At 50.9% G+C, this 18,678-nt stretch overlaps 1 protein-coding gene across 1 annotated transcript; it reads left to right on the forward strand.

Annotated features, from left to right (window-relative positions):
* The first annotated feature begins 3,160 nt into the window (after window positions 1-3,160).
* On the forward strand, window positions 3,161-17,594 carry LOC138102557 (serine/threonine-protein kinase PAK 3-like). Its single transcript, XM_069000270.1, has 14 exons — window positions 3,161-3,236; window positions 4,682-4,782; window positions 7,293-7,427; window positions 7,705-8,049; window positions 8,474-8,641; window positions 8,966-9,143; window positions 11,179-11,242; window positions 11,932-11,980; window positions 12,758-12,870; window positions 13,536-13,653; window positions 14,471-14,570; window positions 15,005-15,201; window positions 16,850-16,987; window positions 17,422-17,594. Exons 1-14 carry the CDS (start codon window positions 3,161-3,163, stop codon window positions 17,548-17,550), a joined length of 1,911 nt encoding a protein of 636 aa, XP_068856371.1. The 3' UTR covers window positions 17,551-17,594.
* The last annotated feature ends 1,084 nt before the right edge of the window (window positions 17,595-18,678 follow it).

The raw sequence follows: 18,678 nt of genomic DNA on the forward strand, positions 1-18,678 counted from the left end.
GGCTGGGCAGAGGCAGGCTGGCAGGAGGCCCTTGGAGCTGCAAGAGGCAGCAGCCTGGCACTGGGTGCCTCTTCCTGGGAGCGGGCACATGGTCCCATCTCAGAGCCAAAGCGGCAGCTGGCTGCTGCCGAGGGAAGCGTAGCCGTGCTGGGCACAGCGCAGACTGGTGCCATTGGCCGTCTGGAGGCGGCCCAGGAGGAGAGAAAGGCAAAAGGCAGCCGAGGGCTGGTGCCCCGGCTGAGGATTGCTACTCTTCTGCCGGCTGCCCTGGAAGTCCTGGGAAAGGTTAGCAGTGTGTGCAGCAGCCTGGGCACAGCGGGAGGGAGCCGGGCTGCTCCGCAGGCTCGAGCACGGGGCAGCGTCCTTCAGGCACGGCACTTCTGCCAGGGGCACCGAGGCCAACGGGAGGCAGCGACAGCTCGTCAGGTCAGATCTGCAGGAGCCAGTGCCTCACACAGCTCGGGGAGGAAGCGCCTGCAATCCTGCAGTTCTGCACTGAGTCAGAGCAAAGGTGTGGAATGCAGAGCGTTCTGCAGAAATATTCGGGGCCACCAGGCCAGCCTGCTTTGTGCTCTCCAGGGCACAGCAAGCAGTGCATCATGCAGCTCTGAGTTGCTGGCAGAGAGGTGTTAAAAAGGAACTCACTTTTGGATACAATTAAATGGTAACAAAGTCGTCGAAGCAAAGGAAAACTGCTTATGAGTAACGATTCCGTTGAGCCGGGTGTGTGCCTCCCTCCCCGAGAGCTCAACACACCCCCCCTCTAAGAAAATGGCTGCTTTTTAGACCCTTTCCCAGCCGGGACGGTCCCTGTCCCCTTTCCCAGTGGGTGGGTACTAAGAAACTTAGGTGCTCTCCTGACCACCTTCTTTTCTGTCCCCTCCCCTCTCATCCTACTTCCTTTTTAGTCAGGTCTTCAACCCTGCCCCTCTCCCAGCTCCCAGCAACACCCAGCAATTTAACTAGAACAGCTCCAAACCATAAATCCAACATACATCCAACAATTTTCATTCTTTGACCTAAACCCCTTTTGGCTGCAGCAAAATATTACTTCCTCTCTCAGAGGGAATCGGGGATGTGCCTGAGGCTTGTGCTTGAGTAGTGAACTGATTTGGAAGGGAGCAGAAGGCTTTCAGTAGGCAATTTGTGTTTTCTTTATTACTTTGGGAAAGAAAGATGCAATGTGGCTTCACGCAGCAAAAGCACTTGCAGGGTGCAGTGACGAAATGTTGTGTTCAATTCCCAGGGAAGGAAGGTGTAAATGACCATCAGAGGAGAATTTGAGGAATGGGTGTTACGGGTTCAGGAGGACGCCCATGCCCAGAGAACTGAAGACCCAGTTAGAATTGCAAAGCAAATGAATTTTAGTAGTCACGTTAGCAAGAAATACATACCGGCGCCTGGCTGCTGGAAAAGCCACCGAGCAGGAGAAGGAGATAGAGCATGGCTCCTGAGTGGGAGGGGCAGAAGGGCAGGACTCCTTCAGGGCATCCCCTGGATAAAAATGGCGTGCGTCATGTCGTCCTCTCCCCTCCACCCCAGGAGCACACCTTATATCTCCTCCTCAGGAGTGGCCAGTTTCAACATCATTTCGTCCAGGGCCAACTTACGAGATGAGGTCACATTGGCCCATGATCATACTCCATGCCAACAATGGCTCCATTATGTATTGTTTCTCCTTTCCCAGGATGAGTTCCACCAGGTGACCAATACCTAGTTTCATTTCTAGAAGTTAGTCCCACTAACTAACAATACAGTCGTCTTCTGCATTATCTTGTCGATGTGCAACACTGCGGACCAAACATGTCAGGCCTCAGATCTGTCTCCTATCCCTGACACATGGGGATGTTCCCCAAATGACCACCAGAGACCCTCAGGACACCCCTACTCTCACATCAAGAACTTCTGACAAGTGGTTTAAATATGTCAAATAGTTTGAAGTCATGTTTAGCCTGTGAGTTTCAGCAAAGTAATGAGTGTGTCTTAGTTCCATGGGTACAAACTAGTAAGTGAGATTGCTGGGTGTGCACGTGTTAGGGAAGTGATTCCCCATGCACCCAGCGCTGAAATCAAGTGACGCCTCCTTTCTAACGCTGAGCTGGCAGCAGGGATGGATCCCTGCTTGGTAACCTTTCATTGTGGTCACTTATATTGAACAGTAAAAAAGGTTGAAATGAAATATTTCAAGCCGTTTCCCCCTGGTTTCCCCTTTCTGGGGGCCAAAGCTCTGTGCCCCAGGTGGCCTGGGTGTGTGCAGAGAAATGCAGCCCCCACAAAGCCCTTGGTTTTCCCACAAGTCATCATCACTCCTTCCCAGGTGCGCCCAGCTCTGGCAGGAGAGCGAGAGCCCACGGCGCAGTGGGCACCGTGCCCTCCCAGCCGGGGCTCTCTGGCACAGAGCAGCAGCAGCGCCAGCACCTTTCAACCCGCTCCTGGCCTTGGCTTCAGCCGGGAGCCAGAAGCCTCTGGAAATCAGCACTGCCAGTTGCATTCCCAGCTTGGAGCAGCTCCTGCGGGTGGGCAAATCCTGCCCGTTCGACTGCTTCCATAGAGGACGAAAGGCAGAGGCAGAGATGTACCTACAGAGGGGACCAGGGCGTGTCCAATAAAAGTGCAAATGTGTGGGGAGATTTGTTAGGAATTATTACAGCTGTCATGCAATTAGTGCCTTCTCTCCTGGATCTGTGCAATGCTTTGGGCCATTTTCTTGGTCTAGTTTCCTTTGCTTTGGTCCCATCTCAGTGTTCACTTGGGGTACAGGCTGCAGGTGCTTGGGGCACTCTTTGAGTACTCTTGGAGCCCTTGAACAACAGGGTTTGGCCCACGAGGGGAGTTTGTGCTGCTTTGTGACAGAGGAGAACTTCCCAGGCTATTGTGTGTTTGCTGCAGGGAAGCTTGGGTTGCTTAGCATCAATTCCCAGACCAACGCAGAGCAGCTGCTTTGTGATGTCAGGGCATGGTTGCCACGTTGTGGTGCTGTCATCAGAAGGTTGCCTTGGTGCACAGAAGGTCTCAGTGTCAGAGCAGTTCTTGGGCTTGCTCAGAGCAGGAGCATCCTCCTGGTTGAGGCCTTGTCAGGGGGCAGCTGCACTCTGACAGGAGCCTTGTTTTTTCTTGTGTTAGAGCACAGTCTGCAAACTTGCACAGCAGGGCTAAAATCATGGAGGCATTTGCTGCTGCAGTTTGCACTGTGTATGGCATTGGTTATTCTGCCTATTACCTGACTAACCTGACACGTGAGTAGAGGTTTTCCCTGGGTGTAACCCAACCTGGCTTGTGTAGGGCTTCCTGCTCTTTCTTAGTAACTGAGTTGATTTTGAAACAAAAAGACCATTAGGATGCCACTGCTTTGGTAAAGCTCCTGTCAACACGTTCAGCTCAAAAGAGGGTGTCTGTAGCCAGGGAGGTGCGGGCAGCATTTGCAAGGGAACGTGCAGGGGTTCCCTTCCCTCCACGGGAGAGTCTGTGGCAGCCGAGTCTGTCATTTCCTCAGGGGGCTGGGTCAAGCAGGACAACTTTGAAAAGGCAGCCTGGGAGGTGTTCTCAGAAGGCCTTCAAAGAACTCTGCAGTTGTGCCTGGAATTCAGGGAAAGCTTCTTTGTTTCTAAATTTTGTCATGAAAAGATTTGACTGTCTAACTCGACCCTTTAATGAGTGCTAAAATAGTGATTCTTTTTGCAATGAAGTGCAAACTCCCAAACAGTGAGTGTCTGCTCCTGAACCCCAGAGCTGCTCCTGGGCTGTTTCCCAGTCAAACTATGACATCTCAGGGGGGTTTGGGGGAAGGTTTTCTGGGCAACGGTTTTCAGTAACTTAATGGAATTAATGCATGCAACTTATTTTTTAAAAAAAGAACCTGAAGGAGAGGATAAAAAAGGCAGCTTTAGCTGTTGGGCAGAAGAGAAATATTGGGTGTTGAAGAACAATTTGCATTTTCTTGATCAAGTTTGTATTCATTTACTGGCAAAAGAGGCCAAAGCCTAGGCACAACCAAGAATATTGTCCTGCTCTCTTGCTGGCTGTGTGGAAGAACTGTGTCTGCTGGAGGGCTGTTGTGAAAAGAAAACCCTCTCTGTTTGGGTGGACTTGTTCTGCGGGATTAACCAGCACAGACGGTTTTTTCACAGCATCTGGTTCATTTTCCCTTCCCACTGCAGGTCACATGATCCGTGTATTCGTCAGTCCTGATCCTGAGGTGAGTGAGACAGGAACTTTTGATGTTCCTGGTGTTTAAGAACTGTGTAGAAATCTGTGAGCTTGGCCTGTGGCAGTAGAGTAAGGAGGCTGAGCTGGGTGGGCAGAAAGAAAATCCATGTTCATGTCTGCAGCAGCAATAGCAAAGGCATCGCTGTGTAAGAGCTGCTTTTGCATTTCAGAGCTGTCGCAGAACTAAAAGCCCAGCTTTGCAGAGAGAACGTTGCTTGCTGAGAGTAGCCAGGCTGCAATATCTAATTCAGAGCAATATGCAGTACTGTTGAATTAGCCCATTTTACTTTAGTTGGAGGCACTTGGAATCCCATTGCTATGCAAGGTTATGATTTCTCCTTAGTAGAGCTGGTTGTAGAGCTGAATAGAGATAAGGTTAGAAATGACATGTAACTGCCTGTCCCTCACACTCCTGCCTGTCCACAGAGCCCAGAACCAACCTCAGGCTCTCCTCTGGCTCCCTCTGCTCCTGGAGAAGAGGTTGAAGAGGCTGAAGAGGCTGAAGAGGCTGAAGAGGAGAAAAATGTCCAGAACTCTCCAGCTGTGGTCAGTCATGAATCTGAACGTCGTGAGCCGGTAAGTGGCAGTTGTGGTTGTGGCTGTCTTTAGAGGAAATCAGAGCTGCAAGTTTCTGAGCGGCCAGCACTTGCTGGTGGTGGCCGAGGATGCTGAGTGCTGGAGTCCTGGCAGGACCTAGCGATTCCCCCCAGCCAGTGAGAGCTGGAACACGGCCTTTGAGCTGTCATGTTCAGGCCCCAGCTTGCTGGGATTCCAAGAGGGGCAAACGTGAATCATGAAGGCTCCCCTGTCGCCAGAGGAGGGAGCGCTCCAAAGACACCGCTCTCAGCCTTGCCAGACACGTGGGGGACACGGTGGCCTGGAGAGCCATGTCCCACTGCACAGGCTGGCCAAGTAGCTGCTGGCACAAAAGCTGTTGATGTGAGCACACAAGTGCTTTGGGGTGGTTTGTCCACATGAGCTTCTTGGGTGGGCTGAGCTGGGAGTATTTCAGAGACACACTGGGGATGGGGAGCTGCTGCTTGAAGTCAGGGACTTTGGTGCCTTGGTTGCCAGGTTGTTCTCTGGCCTCTTCAGGCAGAGCAGTGAGGAGCAGAGCTGACAGGGGCTCTGAGTGCGCCTGTGTTTTTGCTTTTGATAAGCTGCAAAGAGATGGTTGTGTTGTCCCCGGACCTGTGTGGGGCCACTCTTCTCCCGTGTGGCAAAAGAAGCAAAGTGCGCAGTTGGGAGCCCTTCTTCCGTGGCAGAAGCCAGAGGCTGCCATGTTTCTGCAGATACTTTCTGTTGTGAAGTCTGTTTTTAAAACTGCATTTGAAAACTGCATTGGAGCCTAGAGTGGGGGCAAAGATGTTGCTCTGAAGTAGGTGGCACTTTCATCTTTTTGTTTGTTGGTTTGTTGGTTTTCTAGGAGGAGACTCCCTGTCTTTTCTTTCTCGGCAAACAAAGGTGCTTTTACTCAACCTTTCCTGGACTTTTCTAGCACTGGACGAGATTCTGCTAGAATTTTAGCTTGCAAGCTGGCGGTTCTGGAAGTTGCAGTATTTTTGCATGAGAACACGTAGTTTGGGGCAAGGAGATTGGTGCAGAAGGAGCTGTTCTGGTGTCCGGCCAGCCAGCAGGGCCTTGCACATCACTCTCAGGTTAACAGCGCCCGTGCCTTTTGGCAGCCCAGGGGAGCAGAATGTGTTGTATTCCAGGTATGGGAATTCAGCAGGAAATCCACACCCTTGCATTCCAGCTGGTCCTCTGAGGTCAGAGGGTCTGGGAGGGGCTCAGCTTCATTTCTGAAGTGCAGCCACTTTAACATCATCAGTCTGGTTGAGTCCAAGAGAAGAACTTGCCCCAGTACAGATGCACAAGGAGTGCAGTTCCCAGTGCAGTGCCCTGGGTCTGATCGCATTCTATAAGGCCCTTCCTGCTCCAGGTTCCCCAAGAGTGTGGTTTATTGAAGCAACAGGAGAGCAAGTTCAGGATTGCTGCTGATCAGGGCACTGGCTACCAAGTGTTGATGTGTGTAGTGAGGGAAAGCATAGCATAGGAAAAGAGAGATGATAACAGTGAGATCGATCTGTCTATCTATCTATCTATCTATCTATCTATTGATCTATCTATCGATCTGTTTATCTAAATGAAACTTCCTGGCTCTGCTCCAAGGCAATTGGAGGTGCAAAGCTCACCTAAAGACATCCTTTCAGGAGAGGAGGAGAGACATGTTCCATCAAGCGATCCCGAGCAGGCAGAGATGTTTCCCCCTCCAGAGATGGTTGTTTTTTCCCCTCAGAGGTGTTTTCCTCCCCCTGTTTATCCGTGAAAGTTTGGTCTGTCCTATGGGTGTGGAGCAATCCCATCCTCTAGGTGGGGTTTGGTGACTCTGGTCAAACATGCATTACAGGACACATGGTTTCCATCACTGGCATCCTGAAGGGTGTCTAAGTTAATTTGTTAATTGGGCCTTCTGAGGGTCTCTGTTACTGCCGGTCAGAATTCTCAGTTGACAAAAGAGGGAGGACAAGAAACACCTTGGTTCCCCTCCATATACTGAGGTGGCCATAGAGGCCCTCTGACCTCCATTGGAGGCTCTTTGTTCGCATCCTCATCTCCTGAATAATCCAGGATTTGTAACAAGAGTGTAGATGTCAGAAAGGCAGGAATGGCAGTGCAGGCCTGAAGAGAACATGAACTCCAGAAGTGTCTCTCACAAGGAGCAAGCTCCCACAGGAAGCCACCTGCAGAGCCAGGGTGGGGCTGTGGCACAGGGCTGGGTGTCAGTCACTTCTGAAAGACAAGCAGGACACGGCAGAAGAGGAGCGAGGTCCTCAGCAGAGCCTTGAGAAATGCCCCACGTTCCCTGTCAGATGCCTAAGAGTCTGTTGGAGCTTCAGTCCCAGATGGAGCCTGACTGTAGTGCCAGTGTCACTTTGGAATCTGTGCCTCCCCGTGGGCAGAGAAGGACCCGGGAGAGCAGCAGCACATTGCTTTGGGAATGTGCGAGCCCATCAGTCTCTGAGTCCTGCCCCACAAATATTTTATGGGAAGTTGAAAGCCATCTTCTCTTGCTTTCTGCGCAGCTCCTTCTAGAGAAAGAGCATGAGCAGATTGCTCTATCAGAGATGCCTTGCCAGACTCGGCGAGAGCTGTTCCCAGCCCGAGAGCAGCTGCAGCAGCTCAGGCAGCAGGTGGAAGAGGCACAAGAGAATGGCCAGGTGAGCCTGCCTAGCCAGGTGACAGAGTGAAGGGCAGGAACAGGGACATAAAACGGAGCTCTTGGGACTGAGGAGGCCAGGAGTCCCACAGGCACTGAAAGCACAGAGCCTTGTCATCTGCAGAGACCAGTGCTGGGACGGGAGGGTTCCAATGGAAGCAGAGCTGGGTAGGGAAGCAGAAGGGAGGGGCTAAATGAATGTGATTTTGAGGCTGAAAGAGGAAAAAGCTGAGCCTGATGGCAGCTGCCAGTCACTTGCTCTGCATTTGTGTGTACAGAACATCAAGGCAGAGCCACAAGCAGAGCTGCCCGAAGCCAAGAGTGACATCAAGGCAGCAAAGAGGAGGAGCAAGGAGGACATCAGAAGCATCCAAGAGGAGAAGAATCTCCATCAGCACAGGAGCGATCTACAAGAGCAGGTGAGTGTAAGAGCTGAAGCCACTCCACTTGTGAGACATCCTCTCTCTGCTTCTTTGCAGAACATCGACAAAGAGCTGCAGGCAGAGCTGCAGGAAACTGAGGCTAGGATCAAGGCAAGGGAGAAGAGGCTGGATGAAGGACTGAAAATCATCCGAGAGGAAATTAATCTTCTACTCCAAAAGCATGAGGCTCTAGAAAAGCGAGTGAGTGAAACAGAGAGAGCCGCTGCAGTCACCAAACTGGTGGTTTCTGCCCTTCTTGCTTTTCCTCTGCAGAGCAGCAGGCGGGTGGGGTGATGTCTCTGAGTGCCATCCTGCTGTGGTCTCTATCACAGCCACTCTGAAGGACACGTCCTGGGCTGCTGAATCTCAGCTGCTGCCCTGGACAGTGCGACTAGTCCTTTGGCCTTTTGGCCAGCAGTCATCCAAATGGATTCCTGCTGGCCTGTTCCTGCTCTCCTTGTTTCTTGAGGTGTTTTTGCAGGTCAGCTTGGTGACCCTGATGGATCTTGAAACAAGCTGTCTGTATCCCTTGTGAACCTGTTCTTTCCCTTTCCTCACAGTCGCTGACCCACGGCTGACAGGGATAAGCTGTAGTGTCTGACTGCTTTGTTGTGTTTGACTTGAGGTGGAAGTGTTGACATCTCAGCTGGCAGCCTGCAAAGACTTCCAGCAAGTGATTGGCCACAAAGAGCCCCAAGGCTGGCGTGGGGCACAGGAACTGTCCCAGCCGGACCTGCTGCAGCTTGAGCCCGTCCCGAAGATGGTGGAGGAAAAGAGGACTCCATGGGAGGAGGTAGAACATTAGAACAAGGAGATGCAAGTGTGTCCATAGCCCTTGGAGGGGGAAAAGAGTGCTTGGGAGGAAGTGGAATAGTCATTGCAGCAGTCATCCTTCAGAAAATCCATGAGAATGTTACAGGAATCTGGCCATGAACTCAAGTAAAATCAGCCTTTGGTTTTGACCCATCCGGTTTGAGAAGTGGACATGCAAAAAAATCCATTTTAAGAGCCCTGCATGTGGCTGACAGCATCTTCCTCTGGGCCTGCATTTGAAATGGGATCCCAGGGCAATCTCTGCCAGCCACACTTTCTGACACAACCTCATTTCTTGTCTCAGATCTACACAGGCTCTCGCATGGAACCTGCTCCTGCAGCAGCAGCAGCAGCAGCATTGTCTAAAGGAGCCTTTGCACCCCAGCCTGAGAAGTGGAGCCCGGGCAGTTTGCTCAGCTCCAACAGCGACACAGCTTCTTCCCATCAACAGGAGATGGAGGATGACCTCCTGGAGCTACTGAGTACGTCTTGTGTATTTCTTGTGTGAGGGACAGTGTATTGTGTGCATGTGTCAGCATAGCTGTGCCAAATGTTGCTCCGCAGTTTGGTGTCACAGGGACATTTAGGACTCCTCACAGGAAGTGCTGTGCTCCGAGGCAGCGAGGGAGTGCTCTGGGTGTTCCTGCTGCCTCTGAGCACAGCTCAGACTGCCTTGGCTTTGCCTGAGCTTCCCTCTCTGCTGAAGGCAGAAGCAGGGATTGTTCCTGCATCAGCTGTGACCTAGCAAATGATCTAGGCAAGTCCTCTGTGCTAGTGGCCAAACTGAACGGAATATTTGGCTTCCTAAATTCTCCTTAGACTCCTGATTTCTCAGCATTCATCAGAGCAAAAGACCTTCGCAGAAATTGTTTGGTTTTGGGGTTTTGTCTTTTGGTGGGTTTGTAAGGATTTTGGTTGGTGGTTTGTTGTTTTGGGGTTTTTTTGTGTTTGGTTTGGTTTGAGCCTTTTTTTTTTTTTTTTGGTGAAGTTGTTTTTTCTCCATCCTGAAGGAGCTCTTCTTCCTCATGTGTCTTATTGGTGTAATTTTGATGACTGTTACTATTACCACTACTACATCTACAGTTGGTTTTTATGACAATGCAACATTTTTGCCAATGACCACTTCTTTGAAAAAACATCAAGTGACAGCACAAATTGAGAGCAAGAGGTGTTTTCCACATGTCCCCAAAGAAAAAGCAGATACTTTATAACAATCCCTATTTAATATCCTAGTTTCATGCTTATAAGGATGTGTCCAAGAGACACATTGATGTGGCGTGGTCAGGTAAAACTGCACTGCAGGCATTTCTCAGGAGTGAGCCTCCAGCCCATCCACTGTCTATCCCTCAGATCCGTGGCACTTTTTCATCCCTGATTCCCAATCATTCCCGTGACTGTTAGAATGCCACCCGTTGGCCCAAGCCCTGCACAGCTCACTCTCTAGGAAAACACATGAAGCCCTTTGTGATTCTGCAGCACAGCCCATTGAATCTGCTTCCTGCCCATAACAGCTGCCAGTGCTGTGCTCTCAGGTAAGACCTGGGGGGGGCTGAGAACAGAGCCCAGTTGACTCTGTGTCTACCATCACCTGTTGGGACAAGAAGGGCATTGATGTGCACCTCGGTGTGTCTGATCTCAAAGCCAATCCTCTTGTGTCCTGAAAGGGGGCAAGAGCTTGGAACAGGGCTCGGTCTGGCTGTGGCTTCTTCCCAGTGCTTGTCAGTGCTCATCCTTGGGCCTTCCCAGCCCTGCTGTGGTACCTGCCCTGCCCCTGACGGCCGCTGCGACTGCAGAGGCTGGAGCCTTCCTCAGCTGAGAGAGTCCTGCTGCTGCCCGGCCGCTGCAGCGCGGAGCTGCCGGGAGGCAGCAGCCCCTCGTCTGGGCCGGCTTCTGCATGGCACGGCCTGGACTCACGAGAGGCTCAGCATCTCCTCTGGGCAGCTGTCCGTGCCACGCCGGCGCCCGAGGAGCACTGCTGTCCTTGCTGCCCGTGGCCGCTGTGCCGAGCTGGGAAGGCGGGGACGTGTGCGGAGCTGAGAGGGCGAGTCCAATGCCAGCGACTGATCCGCGCAGTCAGGGGGAAGACAAGCAGTGTGGTTCTTCACATGGGACACGGGCAAGGGCATCTTTGAACTCAGCCTGCCCATAACGGCTGAGCATCCTGATGCGGAAAGCCCCGTTGGTATTGGTCACAACGTGAGCTGCTCTGGTTTACAAAAAGAAAGGCATTCTTTTGGCAAGATGCCCTCCTCTCCTGCGAATGCATCTCTCTGTGCTTTGTTTCCTCTCAAGAGATCTCTTCAGAGGACTGTAGAAAATCAGTCTCAGTGCTGGCCATCTGTGCTGCAGAGCTGCCTGGCTTGTTGCTGTTGCTGTTGTGGTTCTTGTCGCTGTTGTTGTTGTTACCCAGATGACCACAAAAGGCTCAGAGCCCCAGAGAGTGGGGCTGCCTTTTGTATCTCCTGGAAGGTGGCATGTCTGCTTTCAAGTGAGCATCTTGCACTTTGTTTCCCTCAGGGAAAATGGTGAGCATGGAAAATCCGGTGATGAAATACACTGAACTGGAAAATATCGGCAGCGGGTGAGTCCAACCACAGTTTCTTCTACAAAACCATGGGCCAGCTGTTCTGCTGGTGGAATATCTATCAAGTGTCAAGTCAGGCAAGCTGCAAACATGTTCAGACACTGGGCTTAGATTGGCCCATCTCTCAGTGCTGGTCAGAATTTGTAAGTGTGGTCAGAAGGCATTGTCAAAGACATCTCCACGCTGCCACGGTCTTGCCTGCAGCAAGGAACAGGAGCTGGAAGATCTCCTGTCTCTCAAGTGTGGGACAGCTGTGTGTTAATTTCCTTAGCATTTTTGTATGTCTCAAAATCATCCGGCCACACTAATGAAAGGAGAATCTTGCTTGCCTGAAAGAGCAGCCTAGCCCCTGGTAGCTGTCAGATAACAGTTCTCAGGAACAGTTCTTTCCAAGAGGTTGCTGAAGGAAATACTCGGTGGTCAGGATTAGAACCACACAGTTTAGAAACGGAAACTCAAGATGAAAGAATAAGCTCTCTTTTTGAGCTGAGGCACTAAAGCCCAAAGCTTCAGGAACAGGCCCAGTGCCCATGCACTGGAGAGGAAAATGCATCATGTGCCCTCTGGCAGAGCCCTCATGCCTCCTGCAGGTTTTAGGCACTTAGAGCAGAGATCTCCTGTCCGGGCTGGCTTTCACGCCAAGATCTAAACAGCTTCTCCTTTCTTTGCTGCTGTTTTGTTTCTAGGGGTTTCGGAGAAGTTTGCAGAGCATTCGACAATGCCACAGGAGGAGAGGTAAATGTCAACAGTCCCTGCAGATTCTGCAGCTCTTGAGGGCTTTCCCCTCTGGTGTGAGTTGTGGCTGGAGCTTTGGGTCACCGGGAGAGCTGTGCTGCAAAGGCACAAGAAGCACAGACTGGTGCCAGCCTGCAAAATACATTTGGGACAGTCGTTGTCCTTCTCAGCTGCCAGAAGGAAGGCAAAGAGAGCAGTGGTTCCTTTTGGAGAAGGAAATGCTCACTCACTCTCAGTGGCTAAAACAAAGGTGGTGCCTTAGAGCATCTCACTGCTTTCTTGTGGCTACAGCTTCAGAGTCCTGAATTCTCATTTCTGGCTGCCAGCAAATACATCTGAACCTTACTGGTAGTTCCTTAGCAACCTGCAGTGCTGCACTTGGGAACTGCACGTAGGGAGGGATCTGCAAGGCGTCCCTAAGAGCCCTAAGCCCTGCTTATAGCCCAGGATGTATCCATAGAGTAGCAAGGCTTGGATTACTTCTCTGGATCCCAGGCAGAGCAGCAGAGGGTGTGGGCAGAGCTTTGTGGGTGATAGTTGAGACACCATTGTTACCAAGTGGACAAGGCAAAACGTCAGTGGCCATGTGTCCTGTTTCTGGCCCACAAGGGAGCGGAGAAATGGGCTGTTGGAATGTCAGTTCCTAATTACTCCAGTGTCTAATCACAAGGCACTTTGGCACAGCTCAGCTGTGTCATTCCAAAATCACTCGCTCCATGTGTGTTGTGGTCTCGTGCCACCAACTTCTCAAGGTACTGATTGTCATTGTCATTTTAGGTGGCCATAAAGAAAAGTAGTCTGCAAGGACTGAGGAGGAAGGAAGTAACTGTCAATGAACTCATGATCATGAAGATGAATAGGAATCCCAACCTGGTCAACTATTTAGACAGGTGAGTGGTCGTGGTCTTATCCCATGAATGTTTGTTTACCTACTGCAAGCATGAGAGGTCAAAAACCAACTTTGGTCTGTGGCAGAAAATAGAGCTGTTAATTACTGATCAATTATTATTTCTCTTCTCATCTCCAATGGATGGGAAGAGAGTGCATTTTGTCTGCATTAGTCTTCCCTGGCACACATCGTTTGACAATTCTTCAAAAGCCTGCACCAGTGCTATCTTACTAAGTCAATACCCTCTAAGTTCACTGCCACCACGTTGTCTTGGGGCTTGATTTTTCTCAAGAGTCTTAAATGCTGATGAACCATCCGAGAGAGGATTTCCCTTGGACTGCAGCCCCTCTTTTCCATTGCTGTGCATGCCAGGAAGACTAGATGCTTTTTTTCCATAAACACCATGTGTGACAGCTTTTTATCTGGGCTGTTAGTAAACTGTGTTTTTCACTTGCTGGCCATCTAAGACATCTCCTTTTTCACAGCTGTGCCTTTCTCCTTGACACAGCACAGACCGCAATCACTGCACAGCCTAGAGGGAACGTCTATTCCTTTGAGTCTGTCCTCGTTTCAAAGGGACCTGGAAACAAGAATCAATCGTTGTCTTTTCCAAACAGTGGCGTAGCCATGCACATTCATCTCCATGGCCTCATTTCCTTCTTTCAGCTACCTTGTGGATGATGAAGTCTGGCTGGTGATGGAATACATGGATGGAGGCACTCTGACTGATGCCATCTATGAGATGTACATATCTGAAGATGAGATGGCAGCCGTCAGTCGGGAGGTCAGGGATCCCACCTGTGCTTCCGAGGGCTTGGGCAGGATTGTCTGGGAAACAGGGGCTGAGAACTGGAGGGATTCCATGTGCCAAACTTTGCTTCTGTGTGGCTGCTATGCTATGGGGAAGGGGGGGAACTGCGTGGCAGTGTGCCTGCACTCCCTGTACTCTGTTCTTGTACTCTTATCTCCTGCTGTTGCATTCTCACTCTGTCTCTTGTATTTGTAGTTGCTGTTCTCCACCTTGCCTCTCTGAATGCTTGCCTGGAGCCTGTCTGCACGGCATTCCTTGCCTGTAAAAGCAAAAGTGCTGGTAGCAGAATTGGAAACTAATGGTAAAAGGGACTCATTTCTCAGAGTCCTCAGCTGAAAAGGGTAATAGTGCACCCAAAATGCTGTTTGCTTCTGAAAGGCGACTCATGTGATACTTCCAAGTCTGTGCTGAGGCCAGCAAGAAAACCTTTGCCATGCAGCCTCCCACCCAAAAGTGAGCCGCTTCACAGCAAAGGGAGGGACTCTTTCTTTCTTAGCAAAGCCTTGCTTGTCCTCTGGATGAAGAAAGCACATCCACTGCAGCAGCAGTCATTCTGGCTGCTTTGCAGAGGACAGTCTAGAACAGCAATTCCCGTTGGCTCTCTCAAAAGCTGACGTGCCTTCCCTTAGAAAGGTAGTGTTGGAGCAGCAAGCTCTTCCTCTCAATGGCTCTGTGTTCTGCCATTGCACTCTATTCCCCTGGAAAGGGAATCTTTTAGAGCTGTTTCCTTTCTTGTGGGCTCAAATCACACCACTCATTTTTATCCTCCTGTCTCTGTTTTCTCTCTCAGTGCCTGCAAGGACTGGATTTTCTTCACTCAAACCATGTCATCCATCGAGATGTGAAGAGCAGCAACATCCTTCTCAGAACTGACGGCTCTGTCAAGCTGGGTTGGTATATTCTTGGCCAGGCAGAGCGTTCCGGGCATGTGGGGTTTGGGGCTGCTTTTGAGTGACTGCCAGTTCCCCCAAAGTGGTGCTGCTGGCAGTGCAGGGACCCCTGCAGCGAGCTGAAGGCACAGTTGCAACGTGCACAGAGGTATGGCGAGGAAAAAGCCGTCCAGAGTGGCACTGGTTTGGGTCTGTGTGTGTCCCTTCCAGAGGGAGGGAGCTACAATCTAAAGGTTCCAGGGAATAAAAGCCACTTCTGGGGGCAGGATTAAAAAATTTAAAAAGCAGCCACTTCCGTGTTTCCTTGGCTAAAGTCCTGAGGAAACAGAGCAGGGACGGATTTCCAGGAGATTCAACAGCGCTTTCTCAGACTTACAGTGGGGAGTTCTTTTGCTTGGTTTCCTAATTGTACAGAACTTTTTTGTTCTCCTCAGCTGATTTTGGCCTCTCTGCTCAGCTCACCCCTGAGCAGAATCTAAGGAGCTCAGTGGTCGGGACGCCTTGGTGGATGGCGCCTGAGGTTGTGCTAGGTCAACCATATGGCCCCAAAGTGGACATATGGTCTCTTGGAATTGTGGGATTCGAAATGGTGGAACGAGAAGCTCCTCACTGGAATGAAAGTCCTACCTCGGTAAGGAGCAAATACTCACTGATCCCTCTGTCTTTTTCACCTATCCTGTGTTCTGTCCTCCATCAGACAAAATCCCATTGCCGTCTGCTGGCACTGCTTCCACCAAGGTCCCCTTCTAAAAATGGCCCTGCAGCACATCAGCATCTGCTGTAGTTTTGGTTGCATCGGTGGGGGAACTCAGGCCCTACCACATGCAAACACTCTCCATTCTCAGGCAACACTTTCCTTTGGGTTTTAAGTTGTTCCAGCTCGTCTGTCTGTGTAGATGTCTCTAATAACACAAAACACACATCTCAGAGCTGGTGTTACATTTCCAGAAAAGAAGGAAAGAAACCCAAACCAACAAAGTTTCTAAAACAGTGGTTTTCTAGAGAAGAACTGCACTCCCTGTACGGTTTCTTGGCACTTGCCTAAAACCTGGGCATGAGGGTGTAAAGGCCACATAGTGTCTTCTGCTTCTTGTGCAGTGTTGCTGAAACACTTAGTGACCATATTTCTGTCATAGCCCAAGCCACGTTCTCCACGTGACCAAGCTGCAGCCTGGTGACACGGAGAGCCTGCCAAAACCTCCCATTTGTTACCTGGCACTTTCTGGGATGGGCACATCTTTAATGCATTGACTTGAGTATCCAGAAAAGCAGAGGGCTACCATAGGGATAGCATTTCTCCTTCTGCTGATTTGACCACGAAAAGTTTTTCTTTTGCCACATCAGAGAAGCTGGAACTTGCAGACTGCTGCGAGACAGAGCTGCAGGTGGCTCCTGTGTGCCCAAACAGGCATTTTCATCCCAATACGTTTCTGCATGCATCTTAACGTGTCTGTGTTGAATGCGAGGTTCCAAATGTTTCTTTCCTTACCTGAGCAATAACTCCCTTTTCTATAATAATACTTGAAAACAGTTAGAGCAAAGTCCCTCTTCCAAACTGCCTGTCAAGCTGGTGGGAATCTTCAGAGAAGCAAAACGTGCTTTTGCTGATGTAGTTGCCCCTAACTAGGTCAGCCAATCAAATCAGCTGCCGAGGCAAGCTCCGCTGGATGCTGGAAAAGCTGTGGCTGCTTTGGGGTTTGGGTTTTTTGTTGGTATAGGAAAGTCATCTCTGCCTCTCTGCCAAGGCAGAAATTGCCACTGCAGAGTTGAGCTTAAACAAGGGGCTCTGGGAGAGCATTTACAGACTTGAAACTGATGCCTGGAGTGGCTACCTAAAACCAGAGACTAGACAAGAATAAGAGAATCAAAATAGGTATTTATTTGAACGGCCTTCAAAGATACAGCCTGGGCAGTCAAAAGGCTACATCCAAGATGGACCCTGGGTCATGAGTTCTTCACAGTTTTGTAAGCTTGGTCCATTTCCATAGCAGGGTTAATTCTCCAATTATGAGCCCAGTAATGATGTAATTAGCCCAAGTTTGCCCCTCTTCAGAGGCTTTGAGTTCACACATTTTGGGCCCTGGGACAATCGGAGTGTCCTTGGAGAGCAAACCTAGAGAGGCTTTGTTATGTCTAACTAGCACGAGAGAACAGTAGCTAACAGGCCACACAAAACTTCCGAGCTACACACTAGGCAGTACAGGACTTGAAAAATAGAAAAGTTAAAACCTAAGGCATCAAAAGAAGCAGGTGGAGTCTTGTGTTTCCTTTTTCTCCAGGCTGAACTCCTGATAGCCACAGGAGGGACCCCACAGCTGCGGCAGCCCAACCTGTTCTCGGCTTCTCTGCGTCACTTCCTGAACTGCTGCCTGCAGACAAACGAGGAGCGGCGCTGGTCTGCCAAGGAGCTCCTGCAGGTAAAATGCAAAGGGGCTGCAGGTCAAACAGTGTCCGAGGATGGGCTCCTCCTCCACTGAAGCCCAAGGCATCAGATGAGCCCCCTTCCTCCTCATCTCCACTCTTGGTGCTTTCCAAATGAAAATGGTGAGGAATCCTGGGCTGGGCTGGCAGGGACCTGTAAAGGCCATCTGATCCATGTGGTGTGCAATGAGCAGGGATATCTTGAAAGAGATCAGGCTGCTCAGAGCCCCTTCCCACCTGACCTGGAATGTTTCCAGGGAAGGGACACTTACCAGCTCTCAGGACAACCTGTGCCACTGTTGCACTATGCTCCTTAGACCTACTCAGAGTAAATCCCCTTTTCATTTAAAAATATTACCTCTGCCTTTGAAGCACTGAGCTTGGAAAGTCATGGTTCATTGTTCTTGGTTGGTTTTTTTCCTTTGGGCAGCATCCATTTGTAACATCAGCCAAGCCTGCATCCAGCCTGGTGCCACTGATCCAGTCACTGAAGAAGTGGAAGGAGGAGGAGAAAAGATTGCAGTGGCAATCCATCCATTCAGGACTATTTTCTCCATGACCAGCTTAGATGAGGATTGTAGAGTAGGATTGTAGAGTAGGATTGCAGAGTAGGATTGCAGAGTAGGATTGTAGAGTAGGATTCTAAATAAATAAAGTTTCTGAAACCCCAACTCATCTGTAAGATTCCTTTCTTTCTCACCTTGTGATTTAGCTCAACTTTTCCTTCTCAATTGTCCGTTGTTTCTTAAAGGTGGAAAGAGACACTTATGGCTTCTTTGGTATGGTTTGTCAGTGGGGCAGGCTCTTCTTCATTCATCCTCTCCAGACCACACTGCCTTTGCAATACGGCACACTGGCCGGTTTTTGTCCAGCCATTGTGCTTGTAGTTGAGGCAGAACGGGCAATGGCATTTGCAGGCAAAAGCAGAGGAGGAGTTGTGCAGCCAAGACATCCTGTGCAGATGTAGGTGTTGAGCTGTGACTCGAGAGCACTGGGGTTCCTGCCACTTGGATTTGTATCCCTAAGTGCAATCTCTTTGGCTCGGGGAGAGTCTTGCTCAGCTGAGAAAGCAGAAAGCTCAGCGAGGGTGCTCTGAAAGGTCTCGTCTGAGGCAGAGCTGTCAGCGAGCGTGAGGTGAGAGCGGCCCGGCCTTGCCCAGGCCGGAGCCCCAGCAGAGCCCACGCAGAGCCCAGAGCAGCCTGAGGCTGGGCAGAGGCAGGCTGGCAGGAGGCCCTTGGAGCTGCAAGAGGCAGCAGCCTGGCACTGGGTGCCTCTTCCTGGGAGCGGGCACATGGTCCCATCTCAGAGCCAAAGCGGCAGCTGGCTGCTGCCGAGGGAAGCGTAGCCGTGCTGGGCACAGCGCAGACTGGTGCCATTGGCCGTCTGGAGGCGGCCCAGGAGGAGAGAAAGGCAAAAGGCAGCCGAGGGCTGGTGCCCCGGCTGAGGATTGCTACTCTTCTGCCGGCTGCCCTGGAAGTCCTGGGAAAGGTTAGCAGTGTGTGCAGCAGCCTGGGCACAGCGGGAGGGAGCCGGGCTGCTCCGCAGGCTCGAGCACGGGGCAGCGTCCTTCAGGCACGGCACTTCTGCCAGGGGCACCGAGGCCAACGGGAGGCAGCGACAGCTCGTCAGGTCAGATCTGCAGGAGCCAGTGCCTCACACAGCTCGGGGAGGAAGCGCCTGCAATCCT

Source organism: Aphelocoma coerulescens, unplaced genomic scaffold, assembly GCF_041296385.1.
Source record: "Aphelocoma coerulescens isolate FSJ_1873_10779 unplaced genomic scaffold, UR_Acoe_1.0 HiC_scaffold_87, whole genome shotgun sequence".
In the NCBI taxonomy this organism is placed as follows: Eukaryota; Metazoa; Chordata; class Aves; order Passeriformes; family Corvidae; genus Aphelocoma; species Aphelocoma coerulescens.

What these genes read in the sequence shown, in the direction of transcription:
- LOC138102557 (XM_069000270.1), top strand. Translation starts at nt 3,161, where the DNA reads ATGGAGGCATTTGCTGCTGCAGTTTGCACTGTGTATGGCATTGGTTAT. An exon ending in AATCTGAACGTCGTGAGCCG is followed by an intron (nt 4,783 to 7,292) that starts GTAAGTGGCAGT and finishes CTTTCTGCGCAG; the next exon opens with CTCCTTCTAGAGAAAGAGCA. An exon ending in CTGGAAAATATCGGCAGCGG is followed by an intron (nt 11,243 to 11,931) that starts GTGAGTCCAACC and finishes TTTTGTTTCTAG; the next exon opens with GGGTTTCGGAGAAGTTTGCA.